Here is a 21458-nt window from a genome sequence, read left to right on the forward strand (position 1 = left end):
CCTGTCTCAAAAAAACCAAATATATATTAGGTAGAAATATAGTGAAGAGGAGAAAGACAGAAACACAGGATAGCTTAGGGAGGACCTGAGTCAGTACCCAGTGGCCTTTTCAGTTTACTCAAAAGCGCTTTTTATAACAATGCCAAGGGGTGGGGCAAAAGACTTCCCCCTTGCTAGATCAAAGCACACTGCACAGCCAAGTGTAGACCCTTCCAAACAACGGGTAACCATGCCCATGGCCAAATCATCCCCTTATGCAGCCCTGCTGGGTAAAGTGAGCTCAGATTCTCAAACCCTGAGTAATTTGCACCTTCACGCCTGTGAGCATAGACCTCATATCTGAAAGGAGTCTATTTATATCCCATCTGTCTCTTTTAATTCTTTGAGAATGTCATGCATATATATATATATACAGAGAAATATGATCATTTACACACCCCATCATCCATTTCATCTCCAACCCTGCCAGAATCTCCCCCAACACCTGCCCCTCCTAGCTTCCTTCCCCCTCCCCTTTTTATTACTAAGTCCAATTAGTGCTGCCCATATGTTCGTGGTGTGGTACCGTGAAGCCTGGTCACTGGCCACACCCCCAAGAATAACGAGTCTCCCTTTCAGCAGCTATTGACTGCCAATAGCTCCTCAATAAGGAGCAGAGGCTGGAGTTAGGTCCATCATCTGTGCATGAATTTTGACTAGCCTGATCATGTGTAGTTCTTGTGCGGGTATCTACAGCTAGTGTGAGATTGTGAGTGCAAGGCCGTGTTTCACAGAGCCCACCCTTTTCTACATATTTACTACTTATTTAGTCTCATCATTTCACTTTCTACGCCTGACTTCGTGTTACTTGCTGAGACAACCACATAGAGTGTTCTTTTGAGGATGCATATAATAAAGTGGGGAAAAAATCAACCTCCTTTGCATCACTAGTGCTGGGATTAAAGGCATGCACTACCATATCTGGCTAAATCCTTCAATAATACAATTTTCAAAGTCAAGTCTTAAGTAAGACTATTTTAAAGTTTGCTGCTCAGTATCCCTTGGATATGAGTTGTATTAAAGTCAGACTTAAGATTCTAATGAATAGAGTACAAATTTGGGGCAGGAAGAGACCAGGCATGTACACATTCAAAGTCAGCTATTAGTATTCATGCAATTTGATGTATAATTTTTAAATCTATAGAAGCAATGGGAATTTTAATAGACACAAATTTTGCAGCTTGAATACCATTAATAAACAAATAAACCTAGGTCTGCTGGTGTATGTCTACGATCCTAGAACTTTTGAGGCTGCATTTGGAGGATTGTGAGTTCAAAGCCAGCCTGACTCAATAGGGAGTTCCAGATTAACGTGAGTTACAGAATGAAACTCTGTCTCATAACAAACAAAAAGGAAATGGTTGAAGCTTAAATTAGTCTCTTATGTTTATAACCATTGCGTATGCCAAAGATGAGGGGAACTGGATAAAAAAGAAAATTAATATTAAATATCTTGTCAAATACATTGAATTTTTAAGATTACAACAATTTTTACAGAATCCTGTCTATAAGAAGGTTGTGAATTTTTTATTATAAATCTGTCATAAAATAGGACTAACTCATAAACTAGTTCACCATTGCTGGCATAGCAGGGCCAAATTAATCAAAATTGGAAAGCAGTGACTACATTTTTATTTTCAGAGGTGGCATTACTATGATTGCTTGTTTTGATTACTATTAACAAGGAAATGGAAGGCTCTCACTGGAAATAAGCTGTCAAGGATTATGCATTGGCTTCCTTCTTTTCTATTTCCAGTCACTTTGGTTTTATCTTCTAGCCCCTCCAAGCATCGTAGGGAACCAAGGAATCCCTGAGAACGTCAGTGTGGTGGAGAAGAGCTCCGTATCCCTGACTTGCGAAGCCTCTGGCATCCCCCTGCCTTCTATAACCTGGCTTAAAGATGGCTGGCCCGTCAGCCTCGGCAGTTCTGTGAAAATTCTCTCAGGTACTCACAATTCGGATAGCTTGATCATCTGGCTGACTTCGTGTGAACATCATTTCTCTTAAGTTCATTTTCAGTGTTTTTATTGTTTCATGTTTCTTTCTGATCTAGGCGCTTATTATGATACCTACTTGTCATACTACACAAACATACTGGAAACACAGAAGGGTATATGAATATCAGGAAAACCTTTAAATTAATCTCCTAACTCCTGTCTTAAAAAGCAGTTGGCATTGTCTTATTAGCATCCTATAACATTCCCCTTGTACTAAGAATGCCAAATGACGCATGACTTGTCTGAATAGTACTTATATCACTGGGAAGTGCGTTCCCTGGGTGCTGTGACCTTATCACTAGTTCAGCTTCTGATAATTTTGTAGGAAAACCTGGATATCTTATCACCTATAGGTCTGTGTAAGTCTGGATAGAAGGTTTTTGAAGCATTGTCACAAGAAATCTACAGTCGGCCTGTTTAGATAATAGCTGTCACATACACTAAAAAGACAATCTATCTTCAGCTTTTGAGGAAGTTACTCAGCTTTGTTAACCCTGCAGCATCTGTATCCTGTGGCTTTTATTAAACTGAAGTGTGTTTATATCATGTTAAGTTATTAACACAGTGCTTGCTAAAGCACCAATACTCAATCTGGACTTGGGAAATTCCCCGAGTTCTTCCTCTGTCCTATGATGCTTTTCACTTCATAGGACCCTATCTCCATGTCCTTGAGAAGTAGAGAGTAGTGGCCAAGATTTTTTTTCTACAGTTTGGCTACCAAAAGCCTGAGCACATTATCTTCTCTTTTCAAAATTATCTTCATTTCTTTTTAAGTAGTTTCAGGTCTGGAAAGTTTGAATTTATTAAATGTGATAACATCAAAGATGGCTGAAATGAAAACAGTATGGCAGAATGCTTCGGCTGGCTTCTTACCCATTTACAGGAGTGGTGTTTGGGTTCTGTTTAGTTTTGTTTTGATTGACCAGCAGCTGGAGATCCCTGAGCAAAGCACATTAAAAGTATTTCACCTTATGAGTGCCAAAGGACTCGTTCGGCTTTACAATCTGGATGTGTTTTGTGTGATGGATAAATGAGAAGCAGATGAATGACATGTGACTTGCTCACTGCTACTCTGCTGCACACTTCTGTTTCATGAAGACTAATCCTCCTGAGGCTTGTCTGCAAGCAGGGCTTTGGTGATGGCCCTACCATTGTCAGAGAGTTATCTGCCAAGAATAGGCAACTGCCATTAAAAATCTGGTAGAAGCTAGACATATCTTGATATAAGTATAAATTGCTGTCATACCCATTTCAAGCTTTCACAAGATATGTGAGAGGATCAAGAAGCAAAGATGTAGCCGGGCGGTGGTGGCGCACGCCTTTAATCCCAGCACTCGGGAGGCAGAGGCAGATGGATCTTTGTGAGTTCGAGGCCAGCCTGGGCTACAGAGCGAGATCCAGGAAAGGTGCAAAGCTACACAGAGAAACCCTGTCTCAAAAAAACCAAAAAAAAAAAAAAAAAAAAAACGAAGCAAAAATGTGGCCTAGTTGACTGAAGATTGTGGACCCAATTCGTAAACGTTGTATCACTTCAATATCCCTCAACTGTGGTCTCAGTAATCTGAGCTAGCAACCAGTTGGTGACTCCTTTCCAAATTGACATAAGTGTTTAAAAAGGAACCCCTGTTTATGTTGTTTACTTCTGTTTTGCTGGGAAAAACACAATTCAGTACAAGACATCAGCTTTACTTTTCAAAAAAAAAAGATATTGCTAAATTCGCCTTCTGGTGAATTGAGGGTGGGGAAGTCGCTGGTTGGACAAGCAGTGCCGTCTTGTCTCCCTCTAAACTGAAAGCAGATGGAGGTTCCTCAGCTAGATCCAGGTGACTATTTAAGTGAGAATTTTATATGTGTCCACTAGAAGTTGTAGTACAAATCCAAGGTGCTAAGCAAAAAGATGCCCACCTAAAAAGTTTTTATAAATCTGAGCAGTACTTTTTTTCCCTGAGATTTTTTCCTAAGTCATTCGGAGGTCTCTACTTCCAGTGTGTTGATTTGTTTTCAAAAGGCTGTGCTTCATCTTACATGCTGACTCCTTTGCCTTCGTCCTTAATAGAAATTTCCTGCCAAATTCCGTCTTTCAGCATGTCTCAGTCTGTGTGCATTTCCTCTTCAAGGAAAACACAGACATTCGAAATACGGAAAGAAGCCAAGGCAGCATTGTGTCTGTGCCTGAGGTGACCCCGTAACCCTGTCATTAAGGACACCAGGACTTCCAAGAAGCTGACATGATAGCTACCAGTCAGTCCATTGTCACGGTTTCATCTCCCTTTTCTATCCATGTCACCCAAATCTGGGTCCCCAATCTACTCCTCCTGCTGGCATTCCCATTTTATCGTTCAGGCCCTTTTCACAGTCTTTGCCGAGCATCAGGTCAGCACCAACTTGTGAAAGCACCAAATCAGATCATGAGCTTGTTTTATACGTGTAGCTCTCTCCTTCACCTCCAGCAAGCACTAAATTCCTCAGTGTAACATCCAAGGGCATACAGAACCTGGCTAAACCTCATTCAACTTCGCCTCTTGTCATTTCCGACACTTCTTTCACTATACATACTCCGGCTATTCCTACCCTCTGCCTCTATAACTTCATACTCAACCACAGCAGTATTTTACCTTCTCTGTAAAACTTTATTTCTCACTTGGTGTCACCCAGAACTATATTTATCTTTAAGTCATCTGCTGCTTTGTTTTTCCAGGAGGCAGGATGCTGCGGTTGATGCAGACCAGACCAGAAGATGCTGGCCAGTATACTTGTATTGTAAGGAACGCAGCTGGTGAAGAGAGGAAAATGTTTGGACTCTCAGTATTAGGTACTTGTGTACTTTGCAATATGTAAAGGGAAAATCCAACTGGCCTCAGTGCATTCTGGACACAGAGCTCAAATTTATTCACAGCTGGAATTTATACCTATGTGGTCTTTGGCTCCTGGACTATGATTCTTGGCAAGGGTTCAGCATTACAATTATTTGGAGGAAATGAGTCTGATTCAACTAAAAAACTGCCTTGTGGTGCCAGTTCACAACTGCTCAGAAATGTTCTAAGACATGGTGTGGTTGCTTGAAATGAAAGCGCTTACTCATTAGTTTGTGGACACATTCTGTCTTAGTTTACTTCATGTTGCTGTGATAAAGCAACTCAAAGTAACTTAGGGGAGAAAGGATGTATTTTTAAACCACAGTGTGAGGACACAGCCTATCACTATGGGGAAGCCAAGGGAGCAGAAAGTTGAAATCATTTACATGCACAGTCAAGAATAGAAAGATACTAGATGCCTATATGTATAACTCAGCTGGTTTTGTCCTCTCCTACAGAGTCCAGGAGTCCATCCCAGGGACTAGTGCCATCCAGAGTGGGTGGGTCCTCTTACCTCACTTAACATAATTAAGACAATCCTCCACAGACTTGTCCACAGGCCTGCCTAATTCACACAATCCTTCTTTGCAACTTCTTTTCCACAGGATTAGAGACAGTGTCAAATTAACTTTTAAATATAACCACTACACATTTTATTCATATTTGTGATTTAAATTACAATGTCATTCATTAAAATTGGGGTTTGTAACAATTTTATAGTGCAAGTGAAAACTAGAATTGGTAAAAACAATGCTTTGACATTCCAGTCACTAAATAATGAAGATGTGTTTAAAGCTTAGGCACTTACATCACAGCCTGGCTGTTTGAGCTATAACTTGCTTTTCCCGTGGTTTTGTGTGTTTATTTTAGTTCCTCCTCATATTGTGGGTGAAAATACATTGGAAGATGTGAAGATTAAAGAGAAACAGAATGTAACCTTGACTTGTGAGGCGACAGGTAAGGAGGCAATTCTTTTAATCCTGGAACAAGGCTGGCCTCGAACTCACAGAGATCCGCCTGCCTCTGCCTCCCAAGTGCTGAGATTAAAGGCATGTGCCACCACTCTGGCCTTAGAGAACAGCTTTATCAAATGGCAGGAAAAAGGTATCTAGTTTTCCATCCTCCTGCCCTGCCTCCCTCCCTGTCTTTGCCCAAACTTACAGCATTCTCTGTTTAAGCTTCTGAGTTTAATGGTCCATTCCAGCCACCTTTGTTAACATGACTTGCTTTTGTAGTTTTTAAATTACAGGAAGTCATCTGAATAATTTTAAATAATATTTAACACGTGTCTCCATTTAAAACTTTCTAAAGTGTTCTCCACCAACTACAAATTTTGAATAAATAATTACTTTTTATCTCTACATTCTTTGGAAGAATCATAATATATCACAAAATTTGTTGAACTAAATGCTTTACTTTTCTACTGTTTTCTCTCAAGAGAATAAAAAAGGTTTTCATATGAATAGAATTTATAATATTTTTATAATTATGTGCTTCATTCTTTTAAAGTGTAATTTACTGTGAAAATAGTTTATTATAGGAGCTAAACCACCTATAATTAAACATGGAGACCAATTTAAACACAGAGACCAGTGTTTAGAATCATTTACGATAAAAGCAAACCTACATTTGAAATGATTTCTATTTTTTTGTCTTTTTCACCACAGTGTAATCACTGCTACATTAAAATTTCATTTTTGACACTATTTCAGAAAGATTGGCTACTTCATTGTTTTAAAAGTGGGCTATGGAAAACACAGCAAATATGTGACAATGTCTTCTTTGGGTGTTGGCCATTTACAGATATGTGATATTGAACTGCCTTCAAAAAAATGGCTTTTCCTTAACAGGGAACCCTGTGCCGCAGATCACATGGCACAAAGATGGACAGCTTCTCCAAGAAGATGAAGTTCACCACATGATGTCTGATGGCCGTTTTCTCCAGATCACCAATGCTCAAGTGTCACACACAGGACGATACACATGTTTGGCCTCTAATACAGCTGGAGACAAAAGCAAAAGTTTCAGTCTCAATGTGTTTGGTAGGTATGAGCTTCATACCTTCAAACCTTGAAAAATCAGTGTTCTATCTACCTATCATCTATCTATCTATCATCTATATCTATATATCTCTCTATCATCTATCTATATCTATATCTATATATCTATATCTATATATATTTCTATCATAGAATTTCATTATGTGAAGGATACCAGCACTCGTGTGTGTAGGCTGTTTTTATTTCATTCTTTCATTGCTATGGAATACACGATGTTCGGACATAGTGTTTTGTGCAAGGAACAAGGATCAAGTTAGACATTTAAATATTCAATGGTGAAGGAGAAAGTTGTCAGCAGATCAAGGAGAAGCAGAGAAACAGTGAGTCTCAGCCTAAGATCCCCAACCTTTCTCCCTGAGCCTCTGCCTTTATTGGAGGTTGTGTCCTGGGTGTGATTAAACATCTGTATGTATTGACGCATCAACATTAGTCCTACAGCATCCGAGTCAGGTTTATGTCTCAAGCATGTCATCGAAATGGATTCTAAGTTTCTACTCAGTTTTTCCAATCTAACATGCACCACCTAAATGTATTACATTTGATGACCGATACTTAATAACTCACACTCAACTCAACTGACCTGTATGTGAATATACAAATATTCAGATTTTTTTCAATCATTTTTGTAGTTATACCTACATAATTTGGAGAGTGCATAAATATTCTCATATAGACAAATACTCTCATACTCCCACATGAAATAGGAGCCTCAAAGAGAGGTCACCATCTAAATAGATCACATGTATATGTGCATATATGCAAAAAAGTTCCACCAGAATGCCAGTAGATGTGAAGGCCATCAAATAAATAGCATCAAGTAGTAGCATCTATAAAGAGTAGGTGATGTACAAGACTATCTCTACAGGCAGAACTGACATAGTTTTATACAGGAGGATACATATGAATCAAACCTGGGAGATCTGTGTTCCACTTACCACAGTATATTAGCATCTCTTTTGTATATATCACCTTCCCCCCTTACTCTGTGACATTTTTCACTGATTTTTATATAGAATAGTAATGATTAATTATTTTGTAACTCTTAAAAACTGGGATTGCATGGATAAGCACAGTGGCAATTCAGGAACACATACCTAGAGAAATTCCTAAGAATGTTGCCTTAATAAAACTTTCAATCTTCTCAGTATCTCCAACAATTGCTGGTGTAGACAGCGATGGCAGCCCTGAAGATGTCATTGTCATCCTTAACAGCCCCACGTCTCTGGTCTGTGAGGCATACTCCTATCCCCCGGCTACCATCACCTGGTTCAAGGATGGAGCACCTTTAGAATCCAACCGGAATATCCGCATTCTTCCAGGTATGGAAATTTATTTTGAGAGGATTCATCCTTGAAAGAGTTAATATGTAGACTGGGTTTATTCCTCTCTCATATTTGCCAGTATGTGTGAGAAGAAAAAGAACTAAAAACAATAATTATTGTCTTTAAGACATTTAGCCTTATGTGGAAGAGAGATAAGAGCAAAAACTTATTATCACCATGAAGTTGAAAACAACCATGCATTATGAATGAAGGGGAGGTATGAAAAATGGGGTGGTGACAAGGTTTATAAAAATTCAGAAGACAAATTGGCCATTGTGGACTTAAATGGTCAGAAATATCTTCACTGTCTAACCAGAATATGGGCCTGTTTTTTTTTTAAGTACTAGAATTTAGTTGGTTGGTGGTAAGTTGGGAGAGGTTCCAGATCCATCAAGATGACTAGTGGACAAAAGGCAGCAGGTGGGAATAGCATGGTCAGGTGCAGTCAACAGTTATGGGGAAGCATTGTGAAGAAACCTGAAGACAGTCAGAGAGGAAAGCTGAGCACTATTTCAACCACTGGATTAATTTAACTTTATGCACTGAACAGTTGAGAACTAATGACAGTGTTTTAAAGATATGTTTTATATTTATTTATGCATATGTGACTTGGAGGGCATGCATGTACTCATGTGGGGGTACCCAAAGAATATGTGAGAGGGCATTATTGGATCCCCTAGAGCTGGCTAAGTTCCAGGCAGTTGTGAGCCACCCAACATGGGTTCTGGGAATTAAACTCAGGTACTTTTGGAAGAACAGCAAGTACTGTTAACCACTAAGCCATCCCTCCAGCCCCTATTGACAGTTTTTAGAGAGAAAGATACCATATTCCAAACTGTGTTTTAGCAAAATGAATCTCTGATAGGCCCGGTCAATTAGAGGAACACAGTGGCAAAGCCGGGGACCTTCTTATGAAAGTATGAAATAGAGAATGTGGAACCTTCCTTTTCCAGGCTAACAATTGCCAATTGCTCCATGGCTAGGGGGTGGGGCTGACTGCCAGCTAGCCCTCTCTGCTGAAACGTGTCCCAATTTGGGCTTGCACAGGTTCTGTCCCTAATGAGTCAACCTCAGTCCAGTTGGAAGACCACACACCTAAATCTATTTTAGTTAGCACAAATTTGTCTTGAATGTGTTTGAAATTTGTTTTGTTTTGTTTTGTTTTTAAGGAGACAAAGTTGGGTGGACAAGGAAGGTATGTGGATCAGGGAAGGTGTAGAAGAGTTGAATATGATCAGAATACATTGTAAAAAACTGGAATTGAAAATAAAATATTTTTTTATGTAGGCCCCATGTGTATTGTGGTTTATTTTACATCAAATATCTACCACTAAATTGACATTCATAAGAAGCAATGTTTAGCCAGGTGGTGTTGGTACACATCTCTAATTCCAGCACTCAGAAGGCAGAGGCAGGTGGATCTTTGAGTTCAAGGCCAGCCTGGTATACAGAGAAAGTTCCAGGACAGCCAGAGCTACACAGAGAAATCCTATCTCAAAAAACCAAAAAAAAAAAAAAAAAAAAAAATGCTGTGGATATCATTCTATATAAATAAAACACTGATGGCCAGTGATCAGGCAGGAAGTAGGTTGCCAGGCAGGAAGTAGGTGGGACAAGGAGAGAGGAGAATACTGGGAAGCGGAAGGCTGAGGGGAGAGACACTGCAGCCACCGCCAGGACAAGCAGCATGTGAAGACGCCAGTGGGCCACCAGCCACGTGGCAAGGTATAGATTTATAGAAATGGGTTAATTTAAGATATAAGAACAGTTAGCAAGAAGCCTACCACGGCCATACAGTTTATAAGTGATATAAGCATCTGAGTGATTATTTTATAAGTGGATTGTGGGACTGCGGGGCTTGGGGAACCTGGAGAGAAGCCCTCCAGCAACAAATGGCGCCCAACGGCTCGAGTTTCCACCTTAAACCTGAGAATATTTAATAACCAATTCTAAACAGAGCCAAAACCAGGTTCCTGCTTAAAGAAGAGGAGGAGGAGAAGAGAAAAGAGAAAAAGAAAGAATCAATATTCTCAATAAAATAAAGTCCCAGCAGTTTGTACATTGCCCAATTCTTTCTTTTATGTTCCTTAACATTTTAGGAGGCCGCACCCTGCAGATACTTAATGCACAAGAAGATAATGCGGGAAGATACTCATGTGTGGCCACTAATGAGGCTGGAGAAATGATAAAGCACTATGAAGTGAAAGTCTACAGTAAGTTCCAAAAGAACACTTTATCTCACCTGTGCCTGAAGATTTCGGGCTCTTTCTTTATTTTTATTTAAAAAAAAATTTCATTTACATACCAACCGCAGATCCCCTTCTGATCCCTCCTCCTGCTCCCCACCCTCTACCTTCCTCCCCCCCCCCCCCCCACCCACCCCCCACCCCGCTCACCCCCTATCCCTACCTCCAAAATGGTAAGTTTTCTCATGGTGGGAGCGTGGACAGCAAAGCTGGGTATATTCAGTTGAGGCAGACCAAGCCCCTCCCTCCTGCATCGGTGGTGAGCAAGGTGTCCAACCATAGGTAATAGGCTCCAAAAAGCCAGCTCATGCACCAGGAATAGATCCTGATCACACTGCCGGGGCCCCTCAAACAGACCCAGCTACACAACTGTCTCCTGTATACAGGGGGTCTAGTCTGGTCCCATGCAGGTTCCACAGCTGTCGGTCTAAAGTTTGTGAGTTCCTATGAGCTTGGTTTAGTTGTCTCTATAGATTTCCCCATCATGATCTTAAACTCTCTTGCTCATATAATCCCTTGTCCCTCTCTTTGACTGGGCTTCCAGAGCTCTGCCTGGTGCTTGGTTGTGGGTCTCTGCATCTGTTTCAATCAGTTACTGGATGAAGGCTCTATGATGACAGTTAGGGTATTCACCAATCTGATTACCAGGGTAGGCCAGCTCAGGCACCCTTTCCACTGTTGTTAGTAGTCTAATCTGAGGTCGTCCTTGCGGATTCCTGGAATTTCCCTGGCACCAGGTTTCTCCCTTACCTCATAATGTCTCCCCCTATAAAGATATCTCTTTCATTGATCTCCCACTCTGTCCCTCCCCCAGCTTGACCATCTCATTCCCTCATGTTCTCATTCCCCCTCCCCTCCCCTCTATTGTCCTCCCACCCCCAGTTTACTCATGGAGATCTCTGTTTCCCCTTCCCAAGGTGAACCGTACATCCCTCTTAGGGTCCTCCTTGTTTCCCAGCTTTTCTGGATCTGTGGGTTGTAGTCTGGTTATCCTTTGCTTTATATCTAGTATCCACTTATGAGTGAGTACATACCATGTTTGTCTTTCTGAGTCTGGCTTACCTCACTCAGGAGTATATTTTCTAGTTCCATCCATTTGTCTGTAAATTTCATGATGTCATGCTCCATTGTGTATATGTACCACATTTTCTTTATCCATTCTTCAGTTGAGGGGCAGGCATCTATGTTGTTTCCAGGTTCTGGCTATTATGAATAATGCTGCTATGAACATCGTTGATCAAGTGTCATTGTGGTATGATTGAGCATCTCTTGGGTATACACTTAAGAGTGATATCCTTGGGTCTTGAGGGAGATTGATTCCCAATTTTCTGAGAAACCGCCATACTGATTTCCAAAGTGGCTGTACAAGTCCACACTCACACCAACAGTGGAGGAGTGTTCCCCTTGCTTCACATCCTCTCCAACATAAGCAGTCATGAGTGTTTTTGCTCTTGCCATTCTGACAAGTATAAGATGGTATCTCAGAGTCATTTTGACTTGCATTTCCCTGATGACTAAGGATGTTGAGCAATTCCTTAAATGTCTTTCAGCCATTTGGATTCTTTTGTTGAGAATTCTCTGTTTAGATCTGTAGCCCACTTTTTAATTGGGTTGTTTGGTATTTTGATGTCTAGTTTCTTGAGTTCTTTATATATTTTGGAGATCAACCCTCTGCCAGATGTGAGGTTGGTGAAGATCTTTTCCCATTCTGTAGGCTGTCATTTTGTCTTATTTACTGTGTCCTTTGCCTTACACAAGCTTCTCAGTTTCAGGAGGTCCCATTTATTAATTGTTGCTCTCAGTGTCTGTACTACTAGTGTTATATTTAGGAAGTGGTCTCCTGTGCCAATGCATTCTAGGCTACTTGCTACTTTCTCCTCTATCAGGTTCAGTGTAGCTGGATTTATGTTGAGGTTTTTGATCCACTTGGATTTGAGTTTTGTGCATGGTGACAGATATGGATCTATTTGCAATCTTCTACATGTTGACATCCAGTTATGCCAGTACCATTTGAAAATGATTTCTTTTTTTCCATTGCACAGTTTTGACTTCTTTGTCAAAAATTAGGCATTCATAGGTGTGTGGATTGATGTCAGGATCTTCAATTTGATTCCATTGGTCCACATGTTGGTTTTTATGACAGTACTAAGCTGTTTTTAACACTGTAGCTCTATATAGACATTGAAGTCAGGGGTTGAGATGCCTCCAGAAGTTGCTTTATTGTAAAGGATTGTTTTAGCTATTTTAGGGGTTTTTTTTTTTTTTTCCATATGAAATTGAGTATTGTTCTTTCCAAGTCTGTGAAGAATTCTGTTGGGATTTTGATGGGGATTGCATTGAATCTGTAGATTGCTTTTGGTAAGATTGCCATTTTTTTTTTTTTTTTTTTTTTTTTTTTTGTTTTTCGAGACAGGGTTTCTCTGTGTAGCTTTGCGCCTTTCCTGGAACTCACTTGGTAGCCCAGGCTGGCCTCGAATTCACAGAGATCCGCCTGCCTCTGCCTCCCAAGTGCTGGGATTAAAGGCGTGCGCCACCACTGCCCGTGTTGGTTCTACCTGTCCATGAGCATAGGAGATCTGTAGCATGAATTGTTAGAAGGCCTTATTAATAAAAGCAAACCTGGGAGCCAGATATTTGGGTGAATGCTGAAAGATCAGAGAAACGGAACAAGTCACAGCTAACCACATCTCACTAATTCCTCAGCTGATCTTGTTTCCTTGAAACCTCTGTGTCCTCATCCAAGTGGATCTCAGCTGAACTGCTGCTAAAAGCCTAAAAGCTTAACAAGACTGTAGTTCCTGGCTTTCACACCTTACATCCTTTCTGCTTCCTGCCATCACTTCCTGGGATTAAAGGTGTGCATCACCATGCCTGACTGTTTCCAGTATAGCTTTGAACTCACAGAGATCCAGATGGATCTCTGCCTCTGGAAGGCTAGGATTAAAGGTGCATGTGCCACCATTTTCTGGCCTCTATATCTAGTGGATGTTCTGTTCTCTGACCCCAGATAAGTTTATTAGGGTGCACAATACATTAGGGGACACAATATCACCACAGAGATCTTTCCATTTTCTGATATCTTCTTCAATTTCTTTCTTCAAGGACTTAAAGTTCTTATCATACAGGTCTTTCACTTGTTTGGTTCAAGTTACCCCAAGGTATTTTATAATGTTTGTGGCTATTGTAAAGGGTGATGTTTCTCTGATTTCTTTCTCATCCATTTATCATTTGTATATAGGAGAACTAGTGATTTTTTTTAGTTAATCTTGTATCCTGCAACATGAAGGTATTTATCAGTTGTAGGAGTTCCCTGGTAGAATTTTGGGAGTCACTTATGTAGACTATCATATTATCTGCAAACAGTGAAAGTCTGACTTCTTCCTTTTCAATGTGTATCCCTTTGATCTCCTTTTGTTGTCTTATTGCTCTAGCTAGAACCTCAAGTACTATGGGGATAGATATGGGGAGAATGAACAGCCTTGTCTTGTTCCTGATTTTAGTTTAAGAAACTCAATCACTTTGAGTTTCTCCCCCATTTAATTTAATGTTGGCTGTCAGCTTGCTATAAATTGCCTTTATTATGTTTAGGTATGTTCTTTGTATTCCTGATCTCTCCAAGACCTTTATCATGAAGGGGTGTTGGATTTTGTCAAAGGCTTTTTCAGCATCTATGAGATGATCATGTGTTTTTTTTTCTTTTAGTTTGTGATTTCTAGCTTCTTAAATCCCATTTTTCATTATTTTTCCTAATTATTTATACTGATACTCTTACCTATCTAGCTTGCCTCATTGAGGATGGAAGTTGCATTAAGTATCATGTCCATGGCCTCAGTTGCTTAAAGATGTGAAGAGCCACTTAAGATGTGAAGAGCCACTTAAGATGGTTCAGTGACTAGCATGTTTGCTACCCAAGCATGAAGACCAGTGTTAAGAAGCCCAGAACCCATGTAAATGTCCAAAGGGTATGGAGGCCTGCCTGCAGGCCCATTACTTCAGGGACTGACAGGAAATGCCCAAAACAAGCTGGCTAGCCACTCTAGTCAAAACATTAAGCTCTGAGTTCAGCAAGAGACCCTGCATCAATATATAATGTAGAGCACAATTGAGAAGATACCTGGCATCAACCTTGGGGCTACAAAAGCATACATGTGCACATGTGCCCCCCCACTCCATCACACACAAATATATCCAGACAACATTTGTGAAGAGTCCATTGGATCTACTCATTACCTACCTGCTGGAGTGTTGTTTACATGCAGGTGCCTACTCCAGAGCTCCAAATGAGATCAAAAGTATTTGGGGGTTACCACAACGTACCCCAGCCTATAAGTAAAAGGCAAAGCTCATACTGTCATTAATAGGGGCCACGTTATAAGGTCTTTATTCCTATGGTCTTGCTGTTATGTTATAAACAAAGTGTATTTTTCTGCTTGTCATTTTTACTTTGACTTGGTGCAATAATAACCAATACAATATCTTTTATGGGTCACAGTTGGACTATGTGAGCCTGGATCAGATGAAAAGATAGTGATATTTTTCTCCATATTGTATATCTGAAAACTCCTGTTTCCTGGGGTGCTAACTGAGGTCTTTCATAGAAGGCCTGTGAAGAAATGCCCCTCATCTCCTTGGGACCTTGTTAATTGCTTCTCATTGTGGTTTCTGTGGTAGACTGTGAATTGAAAACAACCAGTGTTTAACCCTTTAATATTCGTTTTGTGCAGTTCCACCCATCATCAAGAAAGGGGACCTTTTGGGGCCAGGTCTTTCCCCTAAAGAAGTGAAGATCAGGGTGAACAACAGCCTGACTTTGGAGTGTGAAGCTTACGCCATTCCTTCTGCCTCGCTCCGCTGGTACAAGGATGGACAGGCCAGTCATAACTATGTTCTGTTTGTTGATTATTTCTTGAAGATTAAAATACCAATTTAAAAAGAAACAAGGCAGGGGTGGTTGAGAGATTGGCCCCACCCACTGTGGTATTAAAAGTAGTCAATCCCATGCTCCTCGAATCTGAGACTGCTTAGAAAATAAATAAAATTAAAAACATCCGTGTTCAATAACTTTAGTATTGTTCCACTACTTAGAGGTAAGCAAGACTGGTTTTGTGTACATTAGCACTTGACTGTGAAAATCTGGCTACCCTCCCGCTGGATAAGTAGAGGAACCGTGTTTTACCCAAATAAATAGTTATAGAGAAGAGGCATGTGTATGATTCCAAAATGAGGACTAAATTTATTCAGAACTCTCTCTGAACATCTTTAACTCTTTTACAAAAGATAATATTTTTGATATCCTAAAATATGAGAAAAATTAAGATATAAAGGTACACTACAATTACCCTAGGGCAGAGAGAAATACAAAATAAAAAATCAACTTGAGAGTGAAGGGGCAGACATGGGAGGGGTTCAAGGGAGGAGTGGTAAAAGAAGTGATATAATATACATAATTAAAATTGTTTTTTTTTAAAACGAGCTTTTACATTAAAAAAAAAATCAGATCCTTCTGTTTATGATGTAAGTTTCAGAAGACATCCTCTATTCCTCACTCATTTCCTATTCTTTCTCACATGCTGTAAGGACACATGTGCTGACGCTCGGAGGCCAAAAGAGAATATGTAGTTGCTGTTAACACTACTAAATACAGATGTGAAACAGCGAAGCTGTGCCTTATCCTGTTTTACACATAATCAACCAAATGGTCAGTTAAATTCCAGTTGTAGAAGTTCAGGGCATAGTATGACTTAAGAGGCAAAAAAGATGTGGCTTCGTGTTTTTCTTCCAGTCCCAGATGGATTCTGCTATATCAGCAGTGGGGGACCAGGGGGGTCTTTTCATATAAAATAAGCACATATCATCTGGAAGCCATTGCAAACGGAAAAATACAGAACTCCCACCATGCTCTGTTGGCTTTTCAGAGTGTAAGCACACAGTGAGATGTGGTGTCAATTCGGTAAAGCCTTACTTTCAAGCAAGTAAGTTCCCTGTCCTTTGAAATTATATCACTAATTTGTTTTTAATTTTCTATAAAGCCTTTTCATCCCTTACATTACTATACACATAGAGAGAGCCACAAATTTAAGAACTAAGGAAACACCAGAATTTTAAGTAGAAACTAGACTGCTTTCAAAACTCATTAAGAGTTGTTAAATTACAGCTTCAAATTCAGTCTCTGAAATTATATTGACTAAAAATTCTAACTTTTTAAGGCTTGGGTTGGTTTCCTAAATTATGAATAAGAAGTCATATTTTCAATAAATAGTTTTTCCATATCATATTTCAGTTATTTCTTGTTTAACCAAAATTTAATAAAGTAGTATTTTTTAAGAAAAACCATCAAGAGATAGTGACAATATCAGCTATAATAATTTTGAATATAATCCTTACATTTTATTTATCCATGCCCTGAAATTTTTACTTTGACACAAGAAATTTAAACTGTGGCAGGTTTATTTGTGATGTAATGTTAATAATGGTTTGTTGCATCCCAAATTATTTGAATCTCAACTGTTTGCTAGGCATTATTTATGGACAACAAATATAGACAAGAAAGAAACAGGCCAAAAATCTCTGCCCATGTAAATTTTCAGAGATAAGCAAACAAACAAAAATCCTAAAAAGACTAAGTCAGTAAAACAGAATGTGACAGATGGGATAGAAAAGTTAGTCAGAGAGCAAACACAAACAACTCAGCTCACAGCTGCCTATAACTCCAGCTTATGGCCTCTTCTAACCTCTTCATACACCTGCACTCATGTACACACACACACACACACACACACACACTCACTCACTCACTCACACACACACACACTTACATGACAAGAGACATGTGTATGTCTGCCTTTGAGAATAGAGGAATAAGTACTGTAGTATCTCAAACTACAAAAGAGGAAAAGCTATTTCAAGATGAAGACAAGTTACACTATGACAAATACCACCAAGAAGAGAAAACAAAGACAGTAGTGAGTGGTAAATATAGCCACATGGATGTCATGGGTGACCTTGACTGTCTTTCTCATCAAGTAGAGAAGACAAAGGTTTGATTGGATCAGATTCAAGGAAAGATAAGAGGACAAAATTAGACACCATGCACATAGAAAACATTTTTTAAATGGTTGGCTGTAGAACGCCTCAGGAAATGTGGAGGTAGGCCGCAAGAACCACTCCCATAAGAATGAAACTGTCTAGTGGGAAGAAATGAATAGATGCTGGTGTGGTTAAGAGAGGAAGTCAAGAAGTTGAGAGAACATGGCTTGGCTTGACAGTAGGCACCGAAATCACTAAGAATAATGAAGGACATATCATTAGAAGGAATGCCAGTGAGTCAGGAATAAAATCTTCAAATAATGAAGGGAGACCTATGATGCCCATTTCAACAAAGTATCATAACATAACAAGCCCTAGATTGGGTATGAAATTAAGGATGTTTTTGAATGAATAACAATAATTTTGGATCAAATCAGATTGTAATAATGTCCTCAACTTTTAAAGTTTTCTTTATTACAGTTTTCTATGAAACTCTCAACAAGACACCCTTCTTAAATGCTTAATATTAGCTAGAGGCCCTTTTGCTTCCATGCATAGATGGACATTGTACTAAGAGCATGTTTCCTGCCATAAAGAACATATGAATGTGTCTCCTGCAATTGCCTGGAAAATGTGAACCTTATCAGCTATAATTCACAAGATATAAAATTTGTGTTACTTAGAAAGCAGTTTGATCAAATTAACTTAATTACTGCTATCTTGGATATTTTACATGTTTCCATTTATTAAAGAACCATAATGCCCATCGTCTGCAGGGTATCTTAGCTTTACTCGCATACTCCATGCTGACATTACTATAATTGAATCACAGCCCCTGAAGTCTGATGATCATGTGAACATCGCTGCCAATGGACACACTCTCCAAATCAAGGAAGCTCAAATATCAGACACTGGACGATACACTTGTGTTGCATCTAACCTTGCAGGCGAAGATGAGTTGGATTTTGATGTGAATATCCAAGGTAATACTACTATGCTTATTGTAGAATGATTTCCATGCTCCATTAATGCGATGGAAATAAGATTTGACGTAGTTTACTTTGAAATCTTTTCTTCTCATAACAATATAGATTCATCATGAAATTTTAAACAAGAAATTATAGAAGAGAACGATCCCATAATCCTGTTTTAAGTTTTATTTTTATTTTATGTATATGAGTGTCTGCCTGCATGGTATATATGCACACCACATGTATTCCTTGTGTCCATGGAAGAGGGTGGTGGATCTCATAGAGCTGGAATCACAGATGGTTGTGAGCCATCGTGTAGGTTCTAGGAACTGAGCCTTGGTCCTCTACAAGGGCAACAAGTGCTCTTAACCACTGAGCCATCTCTCCAACCCCTGTCATTCTTGGTTTATGTATTTCCTTTTGGCATTTTAAGGGACTGTTTCATTTCCAAAATTCAATGACAGACAATAGCCTTCTCTTACATTAGCATTGCCCCAACATTATATCATGAAGGTTATGTATCATATAACATTACTGCATGAAATACAATAAAAGCAGTAATAATGGAATTCAGAGTAGACAAATTTTGAGTTGGATGAGTACACTTATAATCTTTGTGTCTTGGACAAATTACCAAACTATTTTAAGCCTGTAATCATTTGTCTTTAAAATTAATGCCTTATGGTCTCAGGATAAGAAAACAAAAAGTAATACTTCACCACCTGATAATGACTCCAAAAAATTCTGTAAAAACAGAGTTGACACTCACCTTTTTATTGATTTTTGAATATAAATCTCCTAAATAAAAAATTTATTCTACAAATTGTGAATAGAATAAGCTATTACACACCAAAAAATAAAAATAAAAAATAAAATTAATGCCTGATGGAATGCTGAGAATCATGCATGAGGTAAGGCACCCAAAGTGATTAAAAATAATATCTGTTATTGTTGATACTGCTATCCAGCAGAATTATTTTTGCCAGTGCTGGGATTGAGTCTAGGACCTTACTCATACTAAGTAAATTCTCTCTGAGCTATACCCCAGCCCTCAACATAACTTTTAAGAACTTTGCCTATTTCATCAGTAGTATATTCAAATATTAATATAACCAGCCTCTTATGGTTAAATGTCTCCAGGTTTTCCTTATTTATTAATAACACTATATTTAACATCTGGATACACAAAATTTTCACACATCTTTAATATTTCAAATGTGTCTAAAACTTGAAAATTCAGGCCAAACTCACACACTCCTGAAATGCCTTTAATGTACAGACAATTTATTTCTGATAAAGCTCACACCTACTATCAGAAAAGAGTGGGGATGTCCTATTTTTAATAGTTTAGGCCTGATTGTTTATCTTATTTAACTTCCTTAGTAAGACAGATCATTGATACTGGCATCAAATGAGCCCATATTCTCTTTTGTGTGTGCCTCAGAATTAGCTTTTCCCTCAGCAGTCACATTTCTTGCCACATTCCTCTTGGGTCCCAATGTTACTCAAGTGACAGGGTCTTCCTAGAGGAACTACTAGAACAAGTACTGACTCTGAGTACCATAGATTTTATTCTTCCACCCATGTCTACTCTCTGGCTGCTGTTGGAAAAACATATAAATACTTAAAAAATATTTTTGGCATCGTCTAATTTATAAAATCCACATATCATGTGTCAAGATGCCATCAAAACCTTTGTCTGATGTATTGATAGTGGCGGTCCCACTGTGAACAGACGTCATGCTTTCCCTCCACAGTGCCTCCAAGTTTTCAGAAACTCTGGGAAATAGGAAACATGCTCGACACTGGCAGGAGTGGTGAAGCCAAAGATGTAATCATCAACAATCCCATTTCTCTGCACTGCGAGACAAACGCTGCTCCTCCCCCAACTCTGACATGGTACAAAGATGGCCGCCCTCTGACGTCCAGTGACAGAGTACTGATTTTGCCAGGTAAACACTGCTTTGTAAAAGCAAGAATCTCGGCCAAGTGTGTCTCTTCTTATTTATCGGGCCAGTTCACTATAATTTAACTAATGTTTGGGTTGCTGAATAATGTGTCATCCCTATATAGAAGAGCCTACTGGAGAATTTGACAATAGAACACTTTAACTCACTTTCCAGATCTGTTCCACAGTTGTTATCAGTTTATACAAAGCTTTGAACTTCCTCACTCCTCTTTTTCTGTATTGATGTCTTTAGTCAATTTGGTTTCAATGCAACATTAATATAAATTCTAATGTATGTTTACAAATAGTTATTGTTTATATTGATTGTATTTTTCATGAGCAATAGTAAAGATTTTTAGTTTCAAATACTTTAATTATTACATGATTTGCTGACAGAAAATATACTTAACTTTGGGGGAATAATATTTTTGAGGTTTCAGTGTACAAATACCAGGATTTGTTAAAACTCACAAATTGTACCTTTAAGGTCAATTAGGGTCAAGGTAGTGCATAATATATGCAAAGTGAACCCAAATTAACTGAAATAATATCTTTTTAAAGTAAAAAACAAATGAAAAGGGAAGAAATAGACATGGTAGCTCTATGTAATATATGACATTATAAATAAATATAATGTCTAGTAAAAATGAATAAAATTAATATTGTGACAATATCTAAAAGAGGCTATAGATTTAGTACAAGTAATGTTTCAAAATGCTAAATTTCCTGGTTTTGGTGGTTGTTTTATAGTTTCATAAAGAATTATAATTATCTCCATGAAATTGAGATCTGTGAGTATATAGTTTCAAGAAGTTATCAGGCCTCCAACTTACTGAAATGGCTTAGGAAAATATTCTATCCATATGATACAAGAGATGAATAAAATAATATGTAACATAATTGGTGAACAGAGGTGCAAATTTTTATTGTAACTGTTACAACTATCCTCTAAATCTTATTAGCAACATTAAAAAGTTTACAAATACACAGAGC

General features: G+C 38.8%; 1 protein-coding gene across 2 annotated transcripts in view; it reads left to right on the forward strand.

Moving 5' to 3' along the window:
• Hmcn1 (hemicentin 1) overlaps positions 1-21458 on the forward strand; it is a 442116-nt gene that overhangs the window by 308000 nt on the left and 112658 nt on the right. For both annotated transcript variants that reach the window (XM_028874743.2, XM_037211335.1), the window contains 9 exons: positions 1818-1985; positions 4736-4849; positions 5763-5849; positions 6743-6934; positions 8098-8271; positions 10374-10487; positions 15245-15390; positions 18379-18529; positions 20275-20469. In XM_028874743.2, the coding sequence (XP_028730576.1) occupies positions 1818-1985; positions 4736-4849; positions 5763-5849; positions 6743-6934; positions 8098-8271; positions 10374-10487; positions 15245-15390; positions 18379-18529; positions 20275-20469 (1341 nt within the window). The remainder of the gene's footprint in view (positions 1-1817; positions 1986-4735; positions 4850-5762; positions 5850-6742; positions 6935-8097; positions 8272-10373; positions 10488-15244; positions 15391-18378; positions 18530-20274; positions 20470-21458) is intronic.

Source organism: Peromyscus leucopus, chromosome 15 (assembly GCF_004664715.2).
Source record: "Peromyscus leucopus breed LL Stock chromosome 15, UCI_PerLeu_2.1, whole genome shotgun sequence".
In the NCBI taxonomy this organism is placed as follows: domain Eukaryota; kingdom Metazoa; phylum Chordata; class Mammalia; order Rodentia; family Cricetidae; genus Peromyscus; species Peromyscus leucopus.